Source organism: Serpula lacrymans (genome assembly GCF_000218685.1).
Source record: "Serpula lacrymans var. lacrymans S7.9 unplaced genomic scaffold SERLAscaffold_17, whole genome shotgun sequence".
Classification (NCBI taxonomy): Eukaryota; Fungi; Basidiomycota; class Agaricomycetes; order Boletales; family Serpulaceae; genus Serpula; species Serpula lacrymans.
In genome coordinates this window covers 35,965-57,326 of record NW_006763306.1, presented here as the reverse complement: position 1 = coordinate 57,326, position 21,362 = coordinate 35,965, and the positions used below count along the sequence as shown (strand labels likewise).

The following is a 21,362-nucleotide window of genomic DNA, read 5'->3' as shown; positions in this document are numbered from 1 at the left end:
ATAATTGCAAACATACTGTGAGATCTCTCAGATATATCCTGCCAATCATGGTGTCTCATTAAGCCTGTTTATGTTTGGGAACAATCTCCATCACTATAGCAAGCCTCCATGAGCTAATTCTCCCCCCAGAATTGGAAAATAAACATATGTTTACATGTCAAAAAAACATAACATTGGATTGTACAATCTATTCCCAATGTGAATTGATCCTATATTCAATGAGGATAGTGGTAAGTATGCTGGGTCCACATGTTATACATAAACTAGCCTGAGAAATAGTGAGTATGGCAGTAAAATAGATTTGTTTTGGAATAGGGGTTATATCAGCATATCCAAAAGCAGATATGTTTTGGGTGGTAGTGTGGAATCTTACCATAAAAGGACAGTACATATCCCTATTTGGGAGACTCTTCTTTGATGCAGTGATGGGGAGGCTCACAGAGAGGTTACAATAGCATAGAAGTCTGCCTTAAAGGGATAATTTATATCCATATTTGGGACATTCTTCTGGAATGGATTTATGGGAAGGCTCACAATGAGGTCTGAAAGAGGCCCCCACAGAGGCTCTCAAAAAGCGTACAACGAGTATACAAATAGTACAAAAGAGGCTTTTAGGAAGTGTACAAGAAGTGTCAACATTTTTGAAATTATAGCATTAAATGTAGATTAAACCTTTGAAGAGGCTCTCGGCAGTGACTTTGGCTATATGCCAAGTATAGTAATCCAATTGCTACTGGGGGCTACAAAGGCTGGAGGGATGGTGGGTCTCTGAGACCTATTTCTCACGACATAAAAACCCCATCTGAAAGACCCTGAGAGCCTCCTCAAAGTGCTGCCTGAGGTGCAAAGGCGAGTTTTTTTTGAATATTCACTTCATTATTGACACCTGTCCATGCTACCAATCAACTTTGGTGCATGACAACGGTGGGCCTCTTTTTTGGCGCTCCACTTTATGAGTCTTTCTCCACCATTTACTACCTCCTTTGCATTCACTCTTCCGTTCACCGGAATGTTGAATATGATTGCAGGGGAGGTGTCCACTGAGAAGCAACTAACCTTACTAAATTTTAATAAGTGATTTCACTAGTGTTAATGTACCAGTGATAATGAAACAATGTATCTTCAATAATGCACTGTATAATGTGAGATGTTGGGTCCAGGTCTGCCCCGGAGGGCCATGGTATTGTACACTATGGTATACTATTCTCGTCGTTTTTGGGGTCCTCAGCCACCCACTTTTCGAGTCGGGGTCAACGACTTTTTTGCGCCTTAGGCGTCTGTACGCAATCATCCGGTACGCCGGCTGTCCGGCATTTACTGCGAAACCAAAAACCAATTTCAATTGTACTTCGTCCTGCATCCCGATTCTCCTTCTAGATGTGATGTATCTCTCTTTCTCGATAGCGTAGACAGAATCCTCCGCAGTGCAGTATTCTGAAAATATTCTACGTTGCGAACCTCGACACAGTTCGATATCTGGGAACGTATAAACCGCGCCAATTCCAATTATATGAATACGCAAATGTTGGGGGGCTGGAAACTGTCAAGGCTTCTTCATTCACTTGCACTAGAAGTCGAGTCTCGATACTACCGATGCTTCTCGAAAAAACGGAACCTTCAATTTGGATCAAACTCAATCACATCGCTCTTTTCTAGGCATACTTATTGGATTCCTCACTTTAAGCCATCGCTCATCACAACATCCCAGTTCAAGATGGATAGTACGCACCTGAAGTACCTCAAAGTATGCTTCTTTTCTGTCTCTCTTGTAAACTGCTGCGGTGCTCACGGATCTGGCAGGTATGAGAGAACAGGTGATTTTTCGATCAATGTTGTCGCCAAATGAGTACATTCGGTATGGAGTCCGTGCGACCGAAATCTGTAGGTGCCGTGAAGCGTAAATCTCCGTGGTGCTTTGGTATGGACTCGGGGCCCACCGTGATGGCGATAGCATCCTCGCGACAGCTGACCCACCAAGATTAGCTTATTATGTGGCAGTCCAGTTCCTGATATGTGAAGTTTGGAGACCGCGAGAGCATGCATGACGTTAAACTAATTCGTCCTCGTTCCAGCAAAGTCTGGAGCGTGCGTAGGACAGAATGCCGCTCTTCGATGCAGACTCAAAGAATCTAGAATTCCGTCTAAGACGTCCACGGCGTACTTCAATTCCCCAAAACATATTATCGTTACCGTGTTATTGGTGGGATTTTCTGTATACGACTTCTTACATCTTTATTCAAGTGTGCCTGTTTGGTTTCGATTCACGCCTCGCAATCGCAACACCACCCTCTTGCTGACTATGAACTACGTTAGCTCCACAATGGATCACTCTGAATTTAACCCCTTCCTGTATCATGATTCCGACGTAGAGTCTTTTGACTCGCACTTCTTGTCATTCTCTCGAGAATACACGAATCAGCAGCAGTTCAGCCCAAGTCTATCACCCCATTGGCAAGGTTTTGGGACACCGGTATGTCGTTCCTGATCCTGATCATCTTAAATTTTTGCATCTTATTTTTTTTATACCTTCAATGCAAGGAATCTATGCCAACTCCAGGCCTATCTCCTGATCTGACTGCAGACCAGGATCCATCTGTCTTTATTTCGACCACATTTTTTCCCGGTGCCGATATTAACCCACATCTATCAGACCTTGTACTTTCTTCCTCAGATTCGGTTTTGTTTTACGTGCACGCACATATACTGTTAGCCTCCTCGGATAACGGCTTCAATTCGCTGCTCCCATTTACCTCAGATAATAGGCTTTCGCGGTTTCACACTGGAGAAAATCATATTGCTGTTGCAGAAGACTCATCAAGTTTGAATATAGTACTCCACAATAGTTATGATATTTCCTCTGCTCAGTACTCGCCTTCTTTTGAAACACTCGTGTCTGCGGTTGTGTCTCTACACACTTACGGCATCTCCCTCGACCGTTGCTTGGTGCCATCGACACCTCTTTATAACTCTCTTCTGTCCCATGCACCTCTTCGGCCTCTGGAGTTATATATACTCGCTGCATCCTACGATCGGTATGAACTGGCAGTATCGACCTCATCTCACCTTCTGTCTTTTACCCTTTCCTCGCTCACGGATGACATGGTGGACAAGATGGGGGCAAAATACTTGAAGCGCTTGTTTTTCCTTCACTTCGGCCGTACCAGCGCCCTCAAACGTCTTCTTCTACCGCCTCCTCATCCACATGCCCCAACAAATTCATGTAGTTTTTCCGACCAAAAAAGTGTGTCAAGAGCATGGGCTCTGGTTGCTGCTTATCTTGCCTGGGATGCTAGACCTGGTACGGACTATTTGGTTCTGGGTATCCGAGTGTATGCTTATTTGTCGACACCTGTTACAAGATATGTCTACGCACACCATCAAAACGGCGTTATGTTCATTGGAGGAGCAAGTCGATTGTGATATCTGCCGAACCTCACTGAATGAGCGAATACGCGACCTGGTGATTCAGTGGTCTCTCATCAAAGTCAGCATCTCGTTTGTACGGTTACTTTATTATAGACTCACATTCCTTGGCAACAGCGCACCATATGAGTACTTTGGTCACCCTTGCCGAACACTGTTGAATCGATTAATGCATGCCCCTCGCATTTAGCGACCAAAAAAAATCACCACACATGCCCTTTTGCTCATATCTCCCAACCCCGCACCCGGGCCACACCCATGATAAATACCTTGCAACCCAGCCTGACAGACTGCTTTCATGTACATGTACTGTAATATAAGACCTGTGTTTTCGTAGTTTTTGATGTTGCTATCTAGGATTGACTTATGCATACCGATACCGTGTTTTTCATAGCCGCCCGCCATTCTGAAAACAACGTTTGAATATAATTTTACCCTTGCTCTTGCTTCATAAGGGCTTTCGAGCTGAAGTTTCTAGTAAGTAGTAAGTTGGTTTACGCTTGTGAGCCAAGCTGGTGGTTCCAAGATGCAGATCAGGCACATCCTGTAGATGTTTAAGATTCGAAATTACCTATTTTTCCAAGGACCGGGGAATTGGCGCACTGAAGAACTGAAGCTCATTGCAAATTATTGAGAGTTTCGATACCGATCATGATCACTGGGACTATTTTGATATCGATCTTGATTTGGACGTGGAAGTTACTGTATAGTACCGACGTAGTAGTAGCGTTCTCAGAGGTTCCTTGTATGAACTGAGAGCTGACCTGAGATGTACTTATATCTTTTCCCAAGCAACCAGTATCACATTCTTCGCATGCAGATAGGCAATGCTAATATAGGCTGCTTCTCCTTCTGTTCTGTTCGGTGACGGTACTTCAGGATGATACTTCAGGTCTTCAGGGTAGGACCACCTGGACCGCGTTCAGTCTCTAAATGGGATTTGCGAGCCTAGTCGACGCGCTTCGAGAAGAATCATTGATGTCCGTCGAAGTAAGGGGTACTCGATATCGAGAAATATGTGACCTTTGGTGTTCACCGTCGTACAGGAGTTCTACGTTTTACTACAATTGCCGCATCAACAAAAAAAAAAAAAAGTCCATACGCCATGTTACCGTTTATGGAAGTCATGCCACAAGTGCGTCACACATTGGACCAACTTCGAGGTGCTTTCAAGGTTTTGGTGATACTTATGTGTCAATCTCGATCTATCGAACTATGCCAATAATTGCTTCCATAACTGACAGATCGCACGTAACGCTTTGTGCACACTACGAGACAAGAAACTGTTAGTGAAGTGAAAATTCGATCTGAGTTACTTTCTCTCAATTCGCTGTTATATTACTAGAGAAAGGTGTCTACCTTGATGGTCAATACAAAGAAAAGAATTACAAATACATATGGCGCAGGGTCCAACGTTACAGAAAAGCAAACATCCCCACAAAGAGCGATAAAGGCATTAACCAACCTCGACAGAAAAGCTTACACCGCGATAGAACAGCCAGCTTATTGTGAATTTCTCCTTCTATAGCTCATCTCACTCGACAAACTTGCCATTTTTCTTATGCCAGCCTTCGATAGAGTCCGAACCGTAATTCTTATGCAAGCTTTTTGGACCTTCTGGTAAGCGCACATAGTCGGGCTTTGAGTTTGTTTTCACCACGACCTAAAGACGCAACACATAAAAGAATTTTAATACCCCATAACCCAATTTAGGTCTATTAGACTTACTAATTTCTCTGGAGATTCCAGTTCAGAGTCGATGGCTGAGGCGAATGGGTGTAGAAGCTCGGGCCTAAGAGTTTGCCATACACGCATAATTAGATCTACAATATTCGACAATTAGGAAGAAGCTACGCACCAACTTTCATCATACAACCAAAGCATGGCAGAGCACTTGTTGCAGAAATTTCTTTCAGATGAAGCGACTGATTCCTTTGGAGTACCGCGGTCGAGGATAGCTTTGTAAACACTGATGAAAGCATGGAAAGGACAGATTACTTCAACAACACGAATAGGGCAAACACGGGGACTTACCTGATGTTTTCTTTACCTTCAATTTTCAGTGTGCTGGAAAGAGCGCCAAGATTGATCGACCCTCCAACACCTCCCACTTTGCGACAAATAGAACAAACACAAAGCTGTTATCACACATGTTTAAATTACAAAATTGTAGACGAGAAGGCCTGCGAACTCACCTGATAAGGGACAGGGGTACTACTCTCAACAGTAAATTTCACGGCACCACAATGACAACTGCCCTTGAGCTCGACAGGCATTTTACGAAAAGAAGAGGTGAAGATGAACTGGTTTTTGTTGTATTGGATATGTCTGAAAGACGGGCTCTTATTTACGCGGTAGATATTTGCAGGTAGTTGATAGAAGAGACGATACATGAGTCGCCTGGGTCCTGATATACATGTCATCATGAATCGGTCCGGCCCGAGAGTTTTTCCATAGTGTCCTTTGGATCATAATCAACTAGGTTTCCTCTATCTCTGTATTATTCGTTCGTTAGTTCAACACTTGGCAGTGGGAAGTGGGGATGACTATACGCGCAGAGTGACTGCAGGCTCACTTGCTTACCAGGAGTGCCAGGAGTCTCATCGCAATGCTGTAGGGTGGGTGGTATTGCATCACAGCCACCTCGGCTGTTGAGATTCAGTCTCCGGTTTAAATTGATGTATATAAACCCTACTCCAAAGCTTTCTATTCTTCAGAAGGCTTGCCACGCTGGTCGTTTCGAAGATGTTCTACCGTCGACACAGTGCCAAAGACTCTTCGAGTCTCTGTTTCCTTCGAGATTATAATATCCATTCCTAGGAAATGTTGCGATGCCTTTGCTAGGTCGCCGCATGTCGACTATGTCTGGGACATACCCTTTCCAATGCATTTGCTTTGTTATCATCATTTGATGATTGTGGGATTTGATTCGAGTCATTGTAGATGGAAGGTGCGTTTTATAAATCTTTTTCGCGCACTTTTCGTCTATGATCTAAAAATTATACTGATTTTAATGAATACGACTCGCCTTACGGGCGGGAGTGACCTTTCTCTTATTTTCTGAGCCTTCCATAGTTACTTGTTTGGCATTTCATGGCTGACTTGTCGTTTTCAGAAGTTGACATCTGTTGTGGTTGTTCACTACGTGTAATTATCTGTCGTAGTGTTTTAACGATGATTAATTTCATTCTCTTTGTGATGGTTTGTTTCGTGCAATTCTTGAATTGAGGCTCTTCTTTTTTCTTGGAATCATTGAAATTAGCACAACATTGGCAACCTGTTCAACGGATGTAGCCCTTTTACATTGCGCAAACAAGTTGTTGAGCTTGCTACTTTGACCTTATATGACATTCTGACCGAGAGTACAAATCTCTCCTTGCTAGCCACCTGTTCACGAGCTCCAGTGATGCTTTTGGCTGATCATATGGGACCTTCGGCATTTGTTAAGCACGAGTACAAACAAATTAGAGCAGAGGTCATGACAACATACCATATGGCCTGAACCGCTAACGGTTGCGAAAGTGAGTCCTCGAGCGCTTCTGGTCTTCCCTGCGAATTTGCTATCTACTGTCCAATCGCGCAAGTCCTCGGTAACAAATTCTTGCCTGCCACTCCACTCCATCTCTAGTGTCCATCGCTCATTTCCTAGCCAATTGCAGATGAAATCTTGGTCCCCCACATAAATCAGGACGCGAATGTCACGCTCTAAAAGCAGTGCGATATGCGTGCGTGTAGGTTTCGTGATATACATCGAGGGTAGCACTGAAGGCATCCCCAACTTCGTCGGAGCACGGCTTGAAGCTCTGTACTTTGGCGTCAATGCCAATGGTTTCTCGTACATCCTGTCTGTTAAGGTATTTGACGACATTTCTAATAGAGTAAAACTAAGTAAAGCGTATGGACAGAAGAAACCCGGGTTTACGCACGCGATAACTGGGTAGCATAAGGTTTCCGTAACATTCCCTTCGCATGGTATCCTGATATCATATGGGTTTAATCCTGTAAATTTTTAGCTCATCATCAATTTGAATTCGCATTCACGAATAGATGTACCTGTTGCGTCAAAAGGGCCTTCCAGTTCTGTATCACAGAAATCTCTTGCAGCTTGACAGTTCATCTTATCGAACTGATCAATGCAAGACTCCCTCGTCCACTTCTGGCAGCGAGGCACCTGTGCCAAAGTCAAGCATACTTCTATGTTTACAAGGCTAGGGGGCGTACTGCTTGTTTCATACGTATGCATGCGCTGTATAAAGTACTTATCAGCTACAGAGTCAATGGTATTTTGGACGTGAATATACCTAATCGATTGGAACGGATGAAGACTACATTGAAAATCAACGTACGAAGGCCACAAGCTGTAGTAATCAGTTAAGCCGTTTCCTAGCCAGGGAAATGGTTTATTAGCTTTGGAAATTTGAGGCATGAAGGTTTACCACAATCATACCAATCATGATAGACGTTAGGTTGATCTCTGCATATTTCAGCTCCCTCAACCTGGCATTCTGGTCAAATACTTCAGATGCGAAGATGGGGATGTAGTGACCCTGGAAGAACGTTGATCAGACCCCCTATTTTTCTGGGTATGCTTGTGAAAAAACTACCCCATAAGATTCCGCAGCCATGTGGAACGGACGTCCCTTGTAGGTATGGCCCCCGTAAGAAATGAAGTCGTTAAAGAATATCGCAGCGAACGCAGCAATGTCTTTAGCTGCCTATTCGGTGGTGCTCTAGATGGAACGTATTAAGCATGACCGACAGCTAATAATACGTACAACGTTCTACTAACCACCGTCTCACCATAATCGGCATAGGAAAACCCTACACCAACGGGTTGATCGACGAAGAACACGTTCGCATTTTGGTTCCAAGCGTACTCATTTAGTGTTGTTTTCCCATCGTCCCCTAGAGCTCTGCACGGGCCGAGCTCCATGAGCATTCCTAAACTGGACGCGCATCCAGGACCTGAGAAAACTACTATCAGAATCAGCATGCAACAGTGTTCGAATACTAACTGACCTCCATTAGTCCAAAAAATGACATCGTCTGTTGCCGGGTCGGTTTTACTTTCATAAAAATAGAAAAATAGATGCCTGGCCTCGATATCCATGTATCCAGAGGTTACGCTAACATATAGTCAGAGCTGAAGCCTGGTTGATAGGCTGTTGGGAACTGTGTGTACATACTTCACCATTCCATCGCAGATGGTCGTGTTTTTCACCCGCATACTGTGGCTCGGGAATGCGGGATGGGTGAGTATCATGAAGGGGCTATCGGAAGAAGCGCTCGTGTGTTTCGTTGGCGTGGACGGTGCCCCATTGTAGTGCGCCGCGTGAGATTGTAAGAGTGGTATCTGAGCCTGCTCAGTTGCACTAGCAATAGCTAACGCGGATAACAAACCCAGCGTTTTCAGGAGCGAGGATAACATAGTGGTTTGCAGAAGAAGTCATGAGAGGCCGTGTTCAATCCTTTTATACATAGATTATTCGGTCCCGGCGGATCTCAGGATGTTGCCCAGAAGGATCCATTTCACTTCTTCGATCAGCCTGAAAGTCCTTTGACAGGAGGTTCCAAAATCCAACGCTGATAGGAGCATGGAATTCACATACCGTACATCGTACGTACAATCTGTACTAACACTGGTTATACCACACCGTGTACATCGAGGAGTGGAGTTTTATGGCGATTTCCTTCTCTCTTGAAAATACAGCTTAATCAAATCACATTTTATTGTACATGCTGGGTATGGACGAACCTTTATAGCTCTTCAAATTCCTCAAGGATAGCCTTCCAGCGCCCTCCGTGCCACGAACTCATCTCCGTCCATTGCTCTTGCTCCAAGAGAACCCTGAACCAGTTGATCCGCGAAGCTGTCAATATATCCGCATACGAGACTGTATCACCTAGAATCCACTTTCCTGTACTCTTTGCGTACCAATGATCTAATACTCCAAAAGACGTTTCGAGATCATTCCATATCTCTCTTCTCTCCTGTCCAGCTGGCAAAAAATCCTTCCACTTCAATCCATGCCTATGCTCTCGTGTACGTACATAGTGCATAGCGCTGACAGGATTCAATATCCCCGATGCCTTAACGGACATCATCTTGGTTGTGAAGGAGATGAGGTTCATAGACGCTGAGTCGAATGCCTTGATGAGAGCTTTGGTGTCTCCTGGGAACAGAGCTGCTGCTGAGGGATAGTTCTCATCAAGGTACTCAGCAATGGCAAACGAATCTGAGATCACTGCTCTCGTAGAGGGATCCTCAATGACAGGGAGGGTGTAGAGCCCACTTCCATCCTTATTGATGCCCGTGGGTCTGGCACCAATGCCTCTGAGCTGGGCCTCAATATCAGGATACTCTACCCATGTAGTCTTGAAAGGCAGGCCTTTGTATCTCAGACAATACCTAATAGAATGATTCCAGATCAACGGAACAACGGTGAGTTGTGCTTGACAATCTCATACACAACCATACCTCGCTTTTGCGGTATTAGGAGACCAAGACGTTTCTTGTATTTTGCAAGGGATGTCGTACAGATTGATGGGCTGCGAAATCGTCTTTGGCGCAGCTTTGAGTGCATGACTCAAGACAGACGAGCGAATCATGTTATACAAGATTCAGGAGTAGCGGGGTAAACTGAGAGCCTTGGGCTGGAAAACTGAACTCCGAAAACCAGCGAGTAATCAATGACTTGAAACTTTTTCCGTCCTGTCCACCACAGTGCTCTACCTTGGCCTCATTATATGCTATGTTTTACGCGATTATCTGATCTTTTCAAAGCGATAAGGCTCGGACGGACTCAGGGTTGGGAGAAAACAAGCGTCTTCCACTTTTCTTGTAGGAAGTCAAACACCTGTTATATGCGTGTAGATTCAGAGAACGGGACTGCACAGCTACGGATATTCTATCTTTGATCCACGACGCTATTCGAGTCAAGCTCACCAGTTTCCCTCAATGAGCGATTCTCGTCTTAATATTAGCGCTGATTGAAGTATATAAAGGTCGTACTTGTGGCGTTTCCCTCAACCTTCCTAGACTTAGGTTTCGAGTGCTCAAGCTTGGCCTTAATACGAAGTGGTGAGTAAAATTCATTACTGTCACGGTGAAGGTCGCTATGTTCGCCCTGTTTGGATATTACTGGCACCAGACGAGACCAGCCTTGTTATACATGCGGGTTGCTCAAAATGTGGCGTCGCATCGCTATCATTTCTCTGTCCATTGTCTTTTTTACTGTCATCTCGACTATCGGGTCTGTATTAAACATATCTTTAGTTAGAACTTCACAACAGCTCCCACTTGCTTACAGCTTTCATGGTTACCAACATGGAAGAGCCGTCAGACCAAGCTCCCTCACCCTCAACCCTGGCGCTCTCGCAGACTAGAGGGTATCAACAAGAGATGCTGGATGCCAGTCTCAAAGGCAATATCATCATAGCGCAGGACACTGGGTCAGGAAAGACTCGCATCGCTATCCTCAGAATGAAGATCGAGGCTGAATGTGAGCCAAATAAAGTAAGCCCATTTTTCGTATATCATGCCTTCATTATAAAATTTCACCTTCAGGTCTCGTGGTTTCTTGCACCTACAGTTGCTCTATGTCAGCAACAGGCTGATGTTATTAAACTGGATTTACCTGTTTCGGTTGGCATGATATCAGGTGCTTGTGAACCCATTCAGTGGAAGGAATCCGCCCTTTGGAGAGGCGTTCTGCAAAGACACCGTATACTTGTCACGACGCCACAGGTACTTTTGGATGCGCTTCGGCATGGATATATTAACCTTGGTCGGGATATCGGTCTCCTAATCTTTGACGAAGCACATCATGCCACGGATAACCACCCTTACAACTGCATCATGAAAGAGTTTTACTTCAAATTGCCTGTACGTCAATCAGATCTTGACGATGCAATATCTCGTGGCGTTCAGCGTAAGTTCAGAAACGAGCGCCCTATGGTTTTGGGCTTGACAGCGAGTCCTATTTTTGGAGGCGATCCGCAACACGCGTTTCGGTAAGAATTATCTCGAGAACCTTACAGTAGTCGCTAATATGTTTACTCCAGAGTACTTGAATCAAACCTCGATGGTATAATCCGAAGTCCTCAACAAAATCGACAGGAGCTGGCAAAGTTTGTTCACAGGCCCATTTTTCGGCATGTTCTCTACAACGCACCTGCATCCGATATTCAGTTTATGTCATGCAACCTCATGGGGTTGAATCAAGTTATCAGTGGCATGAATATCGAAGAGGATCCTTATATTTCCTCGTTGCGTGAACAGCTCGCAAAGTCAGCCCCTGGTCCAGAGCGGATCCGCATCGATCAAAAACTTTCAAAAACACTACAAAGTAAAAGCTCTTATACTCACAAAGGGCTCCGTGACCTTGCAACTACCGCTCAAGACATCTGTTATGACGTTGGCCCATGGGCAGCTGACTGGTACATTGCGAAAGTCATTGAAAAAGCGCTGGACAACGAAACACCCTTTGACAATATTATAAGCGTTTGGCAGGATAAAGAGAAGAGGTACTTACTGGATCATCTTCGCCAGGTTGTGGTCATGCCTACCTCATACGACGCCGAGGATGTCACGGCCGACGCATCCGAAAAAGTTAAGGTTCTCGTACAAAGCCTGCTGGACGAGAAGGCTTGGGCAGAGTCCCATAACGAGCCTTACAGCGGTATAGTCTTTGTAACCCGCCGCGATGTTGTTCTCGCTCTCACTGAGGTATTAGCCCATCATCCTGAAACCTCCCAGCGTTTTAGAGTAGGCTGTCTCCTGGGAAGTTCGGACAGTGCTTATAGACGATCGTTCCTTGATATCACCCGCACGCTATTGAAACAATCACAAGCCAATACTCTCCTTGATTTCAGATCAGGTGACATTAATCTGATCATTGCTACTGCCGTCGCAGAGGAGGGCCTCGATATCCAGGCGTGTGGCAATGTCATTCGCTGGGATGCCCCTAACAATATGGCCAGCTGGGCGCAAAGTAGAGGCCGAGCACGCAGGGAAAGAAGTTCTTTCGTCCTCATGTTCCAAGCCGGAAGTGACGACAAGCAACAGGTTATGAAATGGGAACAACTAGAAAAACAGATGATGGACCTATATAGCAATGATCAAAGGGACACAGGAAACACGCATGATGAGAACGACGAAAGTACTTTAGACGATCATGGTGATTTAGAATTCCAAGTTGAATCCACAGGGTAAGCCATATCATGTCCAATTTTTCGTCTGATGTCCTAATATGCTCTTGTAGAGCTTTACTAAGCCTACAGTCTGCCGTTTCTCATCTGAATCATTTCTGTTCTATCCTCCCAAATAGCTATCGTGTTTCACACTTACCTATATACGACATAGATCCGCCTGATATGCCAGAAGGATGGCACTCGTTTGAGCACAAATCAAACGTACCGCCTTATCCAGGACCATTCGGATGCACGGTTACGTTGCCCAGATTGCTTCCTTCCGAACTTCGTGTGTTTTCTGTCAAGCGAGAATACCCATCTAAACAATCCGCGATCCAGCATGTTGCCTTCAATGCATATCTGGCCCTTTACAATGCTAAATTACTCAACGACAACCTTCTTCCGTTAACCAGCGTAATTGAAGAGAATCTAGAGGAAGAAGTAAAAGCTTTGCTCCGGGACGTGGAAAAAAGATCGGGTACCGCTACAGTCCGAGGTCAACTGGATCCATGGATTCCTACCAAAATAAACAATAAGTGGTGGTCCACAGAATTGGTTGTGGATGGGCTGCCGTCGTTACGCATGTTAACGCTGGTCAAACCTACAATATCCGCCGAACAAGAGATGCCTACATTATACCATCCCCTGAGGGGAGAAATGAAAGTTAGGTTACGTCATCTTGGCATCGCTAATCTGTCCCCAGGCGACTTGCAAAGTGCGCAATGCTATACTCGACGAATCTTTTGGGGTCTATCTGCTGCTCGGATGACATGGGACAAATTAGACTTTGCCTATAACTTTCAGTGCATGCACGATGAAAACGGTTCAAAGTGGGCTGAACGCCGAACATGGTTGGAGAAACGGCATGATAAGTCGAGCGGCGATTCTGTTGACTTCACTATGGCACATGCCGTGCCCTTCGGCGAAGCATTTTCTTTCCCCAACGACATCACTTGGGTTCGCGATAGTGGTGATTTTTCAGCCAGGATCTATCGATTTCTCTCATGGAAACATGACCCCCTATCTCCAGAAGAAGAAGAATTTCTGCGATTGAAATATGCTCGTTTTACAGATGTGCAGATTACTCTGCCTGTAATAGTCGCGGAACCACTCCCTCGCAGAGCGAATTTCTTACTCACCCGCGGCTTGTCGAGCTCTGCGCCGGCTGAAAAAACTGTGCTCCTTCTTCCGCGTTATACCAGGGTCGTTCTCCTCTCTCCAGCAGAGACTGAATATGCCCAGATTTTGCCATCAATTATCCGCCATCTGTCAGTAATGACAACGGTGATTTCACTGCGAGATACCTTATTTACCGGCACTCCTCTTTCGAAAATTCCATTACCCCTTCTAACTACCGCTCTTACGGCACCCGTATCACAGGGGCTTATCAATTACGAGCGCTTGGAAACGCTCGGAGATGGAGTTTTGAAGTTCATAGTCAGTATACACCTCATGGCTGCTTTCCCACACTGGCATGAAGGTTATCTCACCAGGCGAAAGGATCATGGCGTCTCGAATGCACAACTGGCCAAGAATGCCGTTTTGAAAAAGTTGTACCGGTGGATCATCCGTGATCGGTTCACCCCAAGAAAGTGGACACCACGATATTGTACGCCACCCCAAAATGAGGACCAAATCAAAGAAGAAGTTGAAGTTGAAGGTTCCGACTCGCGTAAAAGTCGAGCGGTTATCGAAGAGTTATCCACAAAAATGCTGGCTGATGTGGTCGAATCTCTCATAGGAGCGGCATATGAACACGGAGGGTTTGACCTTGGTATCGAATGTGCCAAGTTTTTTGGGCTGGGCCTCGAGTGGTGGGGGCTTGCTAAGTGTGTAGAGACGGCTCTGTCAGTAGTCGAAACCACAGATGACTTTCCGGCGCAGGTCACAGACGTAGAGCTTATGCTTGGGTATAACTTTACCCGCAAACTCCTGCTCATCGAGGCTTTAACTCACGCGAGCCATCAGTTCGACACTAGAACTGTATCTTACGAGCGGATGGAATTCCTCGGTGATTCTATACTCGACATGATCATCACGGATTATCTGTATCATGTTCCAGGGAAAGGGTACAGTCCAGGCCATATGCATATGCGCAAATCTTCCGTTGTTAATACTCATTTCCTGGCATTTATCTGTCTGCGGAACTCGCTCAAGGTTGACACCAGTATGCCCGGACCGAACCATGAAGGCCGAATCACCTTGAATACGCAAAGTCAAGAAATATATCTTTGGCAGTGCCTGCTCCACTCTAGCCATACCATCCTTGAGGATCAGAAAACGACGTTCTCGCGTTACAACAAGGTTAAAGCTCAGATCGAGGATGCATTACAGAACGATTCAATATTTCCCTGGGCGGCTTTGACAAAACTTCAGGCTCCCAAATTTTTCAGTGATATGATAGAGAGTCTTATTGGAGCAGCTTATCTTGACTCTGGTGGCAATATCAATGTCGTACGGGAAATCCTCAGAAAACTTGGTATTTTACCGACCCTAGAACGCATCGTTCGAGATGATGTTGACGTTCTTCACCCTGTTTCGCGAGTCTCCTTATGGACGCAGCGCGAGTACAAGACGATCGAGTACATCTTCAACGAGGAAGGGGGAGGTGTCACTTGTTCCATACTTATAGATGGCAAGGAAGCGGTTCGAGCTCATAATGAGCGCAGAGGTCATGCAGGTCAGGAGGAGGCAAAATACGAGGCTGCAGAAAAAGCGATCAAATTCTGGCATCTCCATGATGAGTTTAAGGATTATTGATGCTGTGCGCAGATGGATCTTTGCTGGAGTTCTCGGATTATGAATTGTACAGTAAGCTTTGGAGCTCCTATTCTCAGGTCATGTTCATTACACATTTTGTGGAGAGATAAAAGCACATACGGTAGTGTTGAGGACATATTCGTAGGTTGTTAGGGGAGGCAAGATAGTGAGGGCATAAATTCTTTAAATTAGTTGAAGCTTCGAAAATTCCAGGCAGGTACGTTTGCTACAGATGAGTCAGTCTAGCCTAGCTGTAAATTAGGTCAGCAACGGAGACTACGGAGGCGTTCACATTTCTGCATAGCAACGAGAGCAATATTTATTGAGCGTAAAACTGCCTTGTAAAACCATTAATTTCCCTCTGATTGAAGAATCAAGATGGCACAACCTATTATCTTGTATGACATCCCAAGCACGATGCCAGGGAAGGCATTCTCGAGCAATACGCTCAAAGTTAGGTGAGATTGATCGTCACCACTCACCAATCATATCTTGCTGCGATGGTATTGATGTCATACGCCACAGGTACTGCCTGGGTTACAAAGGCCTTGTTTTCAAAACGGTGTGGATCGAGGCCCCTGACATCGAAGAGCGCATGAAAGTTATCGGGGCGAAGCCTACCCGGGTTAAATCAGACGGGAGCGATTTCTATACCCTCCCTGTTATCGAGGATCCTTCCACTGGAGCCATCGTATCCGATTCGCTGGTCATCGTCGAATATCTCGACAAAACTTACGCGTCTACGCCTGCTGTCCTTCCGCCAGATACGAGGGCTTTGATGCATGTCCTTGATTCGGCGATTATAAGCGCCATCACTCCAACCTTCAAGATGATGGCTTCGAAATGCAAACCTAAGCTGTACCCCAGGAATCAGGAGTACTATGTAAAGGTCTACAAAGTTATATGTCGTGTTGAAAATTGGGATGATTTGTGGCCTGTTGGCCCAAATCGTGAAGAGGATTGGCGCAAATTCAAAGTGGCTCTTGCAACAATTGATGGGTGGTACACGAAGAGCGACGGCGAATGGATGATGGGAGATACTTTCTCATATGCTGATATCATTGTCGCTGCATGGATAAGATGTACTAGCCTGATACTGGATGAGAGCGAGTGGGAGGAAGCGAGCTTGTGGAATAACGGACGATGGAGAAACCTACTAACAGACTTTGATAAGTACCTCATTCTTGACTGATATGTTGTAGCATTTGTACCACGATCGTTATGGTATTTACCATAATCATATTTCTTAGTGATTCTGTCAATGCGAATCGGAAGATCCTGAGTCAGGTCAATGGTCCTACTATTATGAGAAGTGTCATGTGAATGAATTTAAGACAACTACCGTCATGCTGAAACTGACTTGTAATGCTGTTATACTGTAGAACACTCACGTGAGCAAGGGCAGTCCATGTAAAGTTCGTCTTTAAACCTGATATTGAAGCCGTATCATCTGAACATAAAGATATATAACGGGAGTGACAGAGATATACTTACAGTTGCTGTCCATTGAGTTTCTCTTTCCTTCTACTTCTGAGCGAAAATGGCGCCGTCAATTGTTCTGGACGATATTTGCCAGTAAGCTGCCTGGACAATCTTTTTCAGCAAATCTTCAGGAAACGAGGTGAATAACAAGACTCACAATAAACATATACCGTGTGTCGGAGCTAAGCCAACGAGGAATGAACAGGACGGTAGCACTGTTCATACTGCCCCCGCCATTCAAGACCCTTCCACTGGAACCACAATATCTGATTCTTTTGCTATCGCAGAGTACCTGGAGATGATCTGCCCTGCGCCCGCCGTCTTCCCTTCAAACAGCGCTACGTTATTATCTTCCAGCCTGCGAAGGTCAATGCTGTAGCTCCGAGTAACATTCTGCTGATAGCCAAGATGAACGGCAAGATGAACCACGATTATTTCGAGGTTGATAGAGGAAAGGTTGGGCATGAAATACGAGCAGGTTTCTCCTCTTGGACCGCAGCGTGAAGAAGACTAGACGAAACCGAAATGAGCATTCGCTGTCGTCAATAAATGATACGGAAAGATAACAAGCAACCACACCACGAGAGACATTATCGTGCGCGGATATGATCGTCGCGGCATGGATAAGATGCTTCAGCATTGTGCATTGTATTCTGACTTCCTAAGGGGCTGTCACGTGCTGAGTCAGGTGACTCTGACTTTGTAAGCCTGTGGAGAGTCGGACAACCCAGTCGGAAGGGGAGCTGGAAACGTTTCCCCACAAGATAGACGGATAACGTCGAAGCACAGCCGAGTTTTGTCTATTTGTTTATCAAAACCACTAGTAGGGAAATCGCTATTCCCCCACCTTGAGACGGCGATGCATGTTTCCGAAGGCAGTCTATCAGGTGCTGGTGATAAATCACTTTGTCGCACGTGGTGGGATGTGACTCGAACGCGGTAAACTGTCCGTATTTATACGAGACAACCGTCTGTTATTGCGCCCATCGTATCATAGCTGATCAGATATGGCGCAACCCATTATTCTTTACGATGTTCCCAGTTCTCTGCCTGGCAAAGCATGGTCCCCTAACATGCACAAGGCTAGGTGGGCAAACATGCTTTTGATTCTCGACGCTGACCTAATGTTCTCGTTGTGTTCATAGATGGGCTTTGAGCTACAAAGGCGTACCGTTTGAGACGGTCTGGATCGAATATTCGGATATCCAAACGCGTATGAAAAGCATCGGCGCCCAGCCTACCACCAAAACGAAAGATGGAAACGATCTCTACACACTTCCGGTCATTCAGGATCCATCGACCGGCGCAATAGTGTCCGACTCTTTTATCATCGCTGAATACCTCGACAAGACGTATCCATCTCTGCCCACGCTGTTCCCTTCTAGCAGCAAAGCATTGATTTATGTGCTCGACAAAACATTTACTGCGAACGGTTTCCCTCTGGTCAATATGATGTTGTTGAAGGTCGTACCCCATTTGCTCTCGCCGACTAAAGAATATTTCGTGAGCAGAAGGGAGTATGATCTCGGATTGAAGATGGAGGAATGGTCGCCTGTCGGGCCTAAGCGTGAAGAACACTGGGATCACTTGAAGCAATCACTCGACGTTGTTGAAGGATGGTATGCAAGAACCCCAGGACCATGGATTATGGGGGACACATTTTCACATGCCGACATCATCATTGGTGCACGCCTTGAATGGTACTACACCATTCTTGACGAAGATGAACGGAAGAAGTTAACTTCTTGGCATGAAGGAAGATGGGCGAAACTGTTGACGGAAGTTGGGAAAGTGTGCAACGTGCTCTAGGCATGGTTTATTTATTATCTTGCCTATCAACAACGCAATCAAATCAGCTTGTTGACTTCAACCAACCAAACCCGTGGGAGATAATTGGATTACTGAGTGATGTGCAGAAGCTGAAGCGCTGACGGTTCCGGAGTGACAAGGTCAGGTCTAGCGGAGTAATTGAGCGAGCGTTTTTCTAGTAGATAACTTGTTGTCTTCTCCGAATCGACGATGATATCCTGGTTGAGAAAGCAAGAGTATATATTATTATCTTCAAGAGTAGGAGATAGAGGAGATATTATCAAAGAGATAAGCAATGATACTAATGCAACACATACAATAGATCTTTCCAAATATTCCAAGGTACGGCAATGTTCATTCCGAGGGTTTCAACTATAGGGTGCAACGGTCCAGGAGGATTGTGGCAGAACATGATGTCACCTGAACCACTCTCGAACCACGGCTTCGACATAGGGCATAGTCTCGGTCGTCAACAGTAAGCAACCTGTCCTTACCTACGACAGAATTGATATCTGCTCATGCTTCTTGGAGGTGCGGAAACTTTTGCCATTGCGAGGATAACTTTGAGGAGAGTAGAAGTGGCCTGATGCTTACGTCCAACCAACCCTGTAACAAATGGTGGAATGAGAAATTAGACGTGACCAATGTCGTGATACAGGGGGTATAAGCTGCTCACAGTTCCGTTGTAGCAAGGTCTAGTCTGATCTTCTTTTTTTATTTACAGCCCAATGTGCTGTGCTCGGTGGTCGTGGATGAATAGTAAGTAGTGCGAACCTAAAATTTCCCAATGCATTGAAGGATCTTCGACCTCGCCCTTGCTAATACTGACGAGCTCTCGGTGGAACGACTGCCAGCAAGTCTGGGCAGTTGCAATCTGAAGACTCTCGTTTCATGAGAATAGCCAAGAATGCAATTCACATACTATAGTATGATAATAAATGACTGTTGTAAAGTTGTTACCTTGTAAGAACGATGTACTAACGAGGTGGCTGGTATGTTTGTACTTAATTTGCAATCTCAGAATACGACAATGAGGCTCTCTGACCGTGACGCCAGTGAATGCCACTACCCGCCATCGCAGTAAAATTCCATGTATCCAATCATGGGGAGTTCAACGCTTTTGGATACATCGAAGCAATCGTTTGTGTCTAGAAATACAGGTGGTGCTATTTCGTATGATATCGTGCTATCGTGACAAATATTCAGGCAGATTCAAGGCTGTCCAGAGCTCTCGATAAACCCTTAGGAGTAGCGCAGGCATCCCAAGATTTTCAATGCGAAGTGGATCACTACCCAAGGCATTTTATAGGGATTATTCGAATTCATGATAGCAATCATATCTCGTGATGTGGAACGAGCACACGTCAAGAATGTGGCTTCTGAATTTCCTAGTGATTCACCAGTGGCAATAACCCCTTGAAAGCCCCTCCCAACGTACAGTTTAATGTCGCTCTTGAAACCAGCGATTCTCCATTCTCGACTTTCATGCAATGGATTGAGCGGCACATTTTTTTTCTCGCATACACTTCTCGTGCCGTTCATTCGTCCAGCCTTCTTGCACGATTGAAATCAACTAAATGTGTTCGACGCCATACAAGCGCATGGTGCTTACCTCCGTGGAGCCGAGGCCATCCGTACCGTCATGACCATAATCTATCCAATGCGCGCTTTCTGCAGTCGCTGATTTACTTCTCCTGTTAATATCGTGTGAGGCGGCTATCTTTACTTTCAAACACAAAGAGGAAGGACGTACTGTGCCGAGCTGTGTTCTCCATCCAAGTATACGTTGGGCTGACTACGTGGTTTGCAGCTCCCGGCAGCCACTGTAGTGGGTTTTGGATCTGTTTGCGCTATCCATCGTTTGGGCGCGTTGTCTGTCTTCCGCCCGTGTGCATGGGTAGCATAGGCATATTCGCTGCCATGCAATGCTGTCTGGCAGCACATCGTGGCAGTCCTAGTGTTCAGAAGGTTTTCCATATGATAGCCCAAAAATGGTTGAGGAACAGCCAGCACGCTCCCCAGTAACGCTAGCCCAGCTAGCAGTGTCTGTCTCGATATTTTGGCCTTGGCCTTCATTGGTGTTTTCAAAAGACTTGGGACGACTAGATTAGTGTAGAGGACGGTGTGCGTGGGTATGGATATGGGGTGATTCAGCCCACTTCGCGTTTATGGCTCGCCCCTTTATCTGTATACGCTTTGGCTTGGTGGACCAAGGCGCTTTGTTCCCCGTTTCTTTGTTTCACCTTCAAAGCACCAAGGTGGGTGGCTCAGGGTTTCCACGATCTTGGGAGCGTTATGTTGCTATACATTGGAAAGGGCGAGGGTGAGATTTCTCGCAACTGAGCGTTCTATAAGCTGGCCAAATCGCGTGCCCTAGGCGTGTACGAGTGCTGCAGTGATGTGCTTGTGATTAGCCTCATTGCTTTCATGTCATCAGTCATAGTACTATTGTACGTTCTTAGTTCAGGAATATGTCGCTCAGGTGAGAAGCTTCCTTTATCCTATTCCTCTCAGGCTTGCTGATTACCTTTCCAATAGTAGCCAATCATCATGTCAATTAAATGACATATTAACCATGTGCATTGTATACCTGTGCAAGAACCGACCGATAGAAGCAGCTCGGCCGCGCCCCATTTCAATTTCACGATCGACTTCTGCAAGCATCTAATTCTTTCGAGGTTGCCCTTGACCACTTC

The 21,362-nt window shown here is 45.5% G+C and overlaps 9 protein-coding genes across 9 annotated transcripts; 4 read left to right on the top strand and 5 right to left on the bottom strand.

Moving 5' to 3' along the window:
* Positions 1 to 2,544: 2,544 nt before the first annotated feature.
* SERLADRAFT_453687 (uncharacterized protein) lies at positions 2,545 to 3,613 on the top strand (the record flags this gene model as incomplete). The annotated part of the gene is made up of 3 exons (XM_007323829.1): positions 2,545 to 3,298; positions 3,360 to 3,495; positions 3,520 to 3,613. 3 exons carry the CDS (start codon positions 2,545 to 2,547, stop codon positions 3,611 to 3,613), a joined length of 984 nt encoding a protein of 327 aa, XP_007323891.1.
* A 1,124-nt stretch (positions 3,614 to 4,737) lies between these two features.
* Positions 4,738 to 6,027, bottom strand: SERLADRAFT_402473 (uncharacterized protein; the record flags this gene model as incomplete). Its single annotated transcript, XM_007323828.1, has 5 exons — positions 4,738 to 5,086; positions 5,152 to 5,215; positions 5,282 to 5,392; positions 5,458 to 5,561; positions 5,619 to 6,027. 5 exons carry the CDS (start codon positions 5,697 to 5,699, stop codon positions 4,958 to 4,960), a joined length of 489 nt encoding a protein of 162 aa, XP_007323890.1.
* A 651-nt stretch (positions 6,028 to 6,678) lies between these two features.
* On the bottom strand, positions 6,679 to 8,133 carry SERLADRAFT_479515 (uncharacterized protein; the record flags this gene model as incomplete). The annotated part of the gene is made up of 8 exons (XM_007323827.1): positions 6,679 to 6,854; positions 6,914 to 7,293; positions 7,350 to 7,422; positions 7,477 to 7,594; positions 7,645 to 7,669; positions 7,725 to 7,806; positions 7,871 to 7,970; positions 8,028 to 8,133. The coding sequence occupies 7 exons, from the start codon at positions 8,046 to 8,048 to the stop codon at positions 7,122 to 7,124; spliced, it is 591 nt and encodes a 196-aa protein (XP_007323889.1).
* A 556-nt stretch (positions 8,134 to 8,689) lies between these two features.
* Positions 8,690 to 10,079, bottom strand: SERLADRAFT_479512 (uncharacterized protein; the record flags this gene model as incomplete). The annotated part of the gene is made up of 4 exons (XM_007323826.1): positions 8,690 to 8,978; positions 9,033 to 9,120; positions 9,179 to 9,832; positions 9,902 to 10,079. 2 exons carry the CDS (start codon positions 10,030 to 10,032, stop codon positions 9,181 to 9,183), a joined length of 783 nt encoding a protein of 260 aa, XP_007323888.1.
* A 671-nt stretch (positions 10,080 to 10,750) lies between these two features.
* SERLADRAFT_443209 (uncharacterized protein) lies at positions 10,751 to 15,375 on the top strand (the record flags this gene model as incomplete). The annotated part of the gene is made up of 4 exons (XM_007323825.1): positions 10,751 to 10,939; positions 10,991 to 11,436; positions 11,488 to 12,633; positions 12,687 to 15,375. 4 exons carry the CDS (start codon positions 10,751 to 10,753, stop codon positions 15,373 to 15,375), a joined length of 4,470 nt encoding a protein of 1,489 aa, XP_007323887.1.
* A 305-nt stretch (positions 15,376 to 15,680) lies between these two features.
* Positions 15,681 to 16,253, top strand: SERLADRAFT_402466 (uncharacterized protein; the record flags this gene model as incomplete). Its single annotated transcript, XM_007323824.1, has 2 exons — positions 15,681 to 15,833; positions 15,901 to 16,253. Coding segments are annotated over 2 exons (334 nt in total), but the record flags the coding sequence as incomplete, so codon positions are not given.
* A 646-nt stretch (positions 16,254 to 16,899) lies between these two features.
* Positions 16,900 to 17,322, bottom strand: SERLADRAFT_443207 (uncharacterized protein; the record flags this gene model as incomplete). Its single annotated transcript, XM_007323823.1, has 3 exons — positions 16,900 to 16,959; positions 17,015 to 17,108; positions 17,150 to 17,322. The coding sequence occupies 3 exons, from the start codon at positions 17,320 to 17,322 to the stop codon at positions 16,900 to 16,902; spliced, it is 327 nt and encodes a 108-aa protein (XP_007323885.1).
* Positions 17,323 to 17,702: 380 nt separating this feature from the next.
* On the top strand, positions 17,703 to 19,091 carry SERLADRAFT_453680 (uncharacterized protein; the record flags this gene model as incomplete). The annotated part of the gene is made up of 2 exons (XM_007323822.1): positions 17,703 to 17,944; positions 18,003 to 19,091. 2 exons carry the CDS (start codon positions 17,865 to 17,867, stop codon positions 18,664 to 18,666), a joined length of 744 nt encoding a protein of 247 aa, XP_007323884.1.
* An 817-nt stretch (positions 19,092 to 19,908) lies between these two features.
* On the bottom strand, positions 19,909 to 20,391 carry SERLADRAFT_479506 (uncharacterized protein; the record flags this gene model as incomplete). Its single annotated transcript, XM_007323821.1, has 2 exons — positions 19,909 to 20,181; positions 20,305 to 20,391. The coding sequence occupies 2 exons, from the start codon at positions 20,314 to 20,316 to the stop codon at positions 19,909 to 19,911; spliced, it is 285 nt and encodes a 94-aa protein (XP_007323883.1).
* Between the last annotated feature and the right edge of the window lie 971 nt (positions 20,392 to 21,362).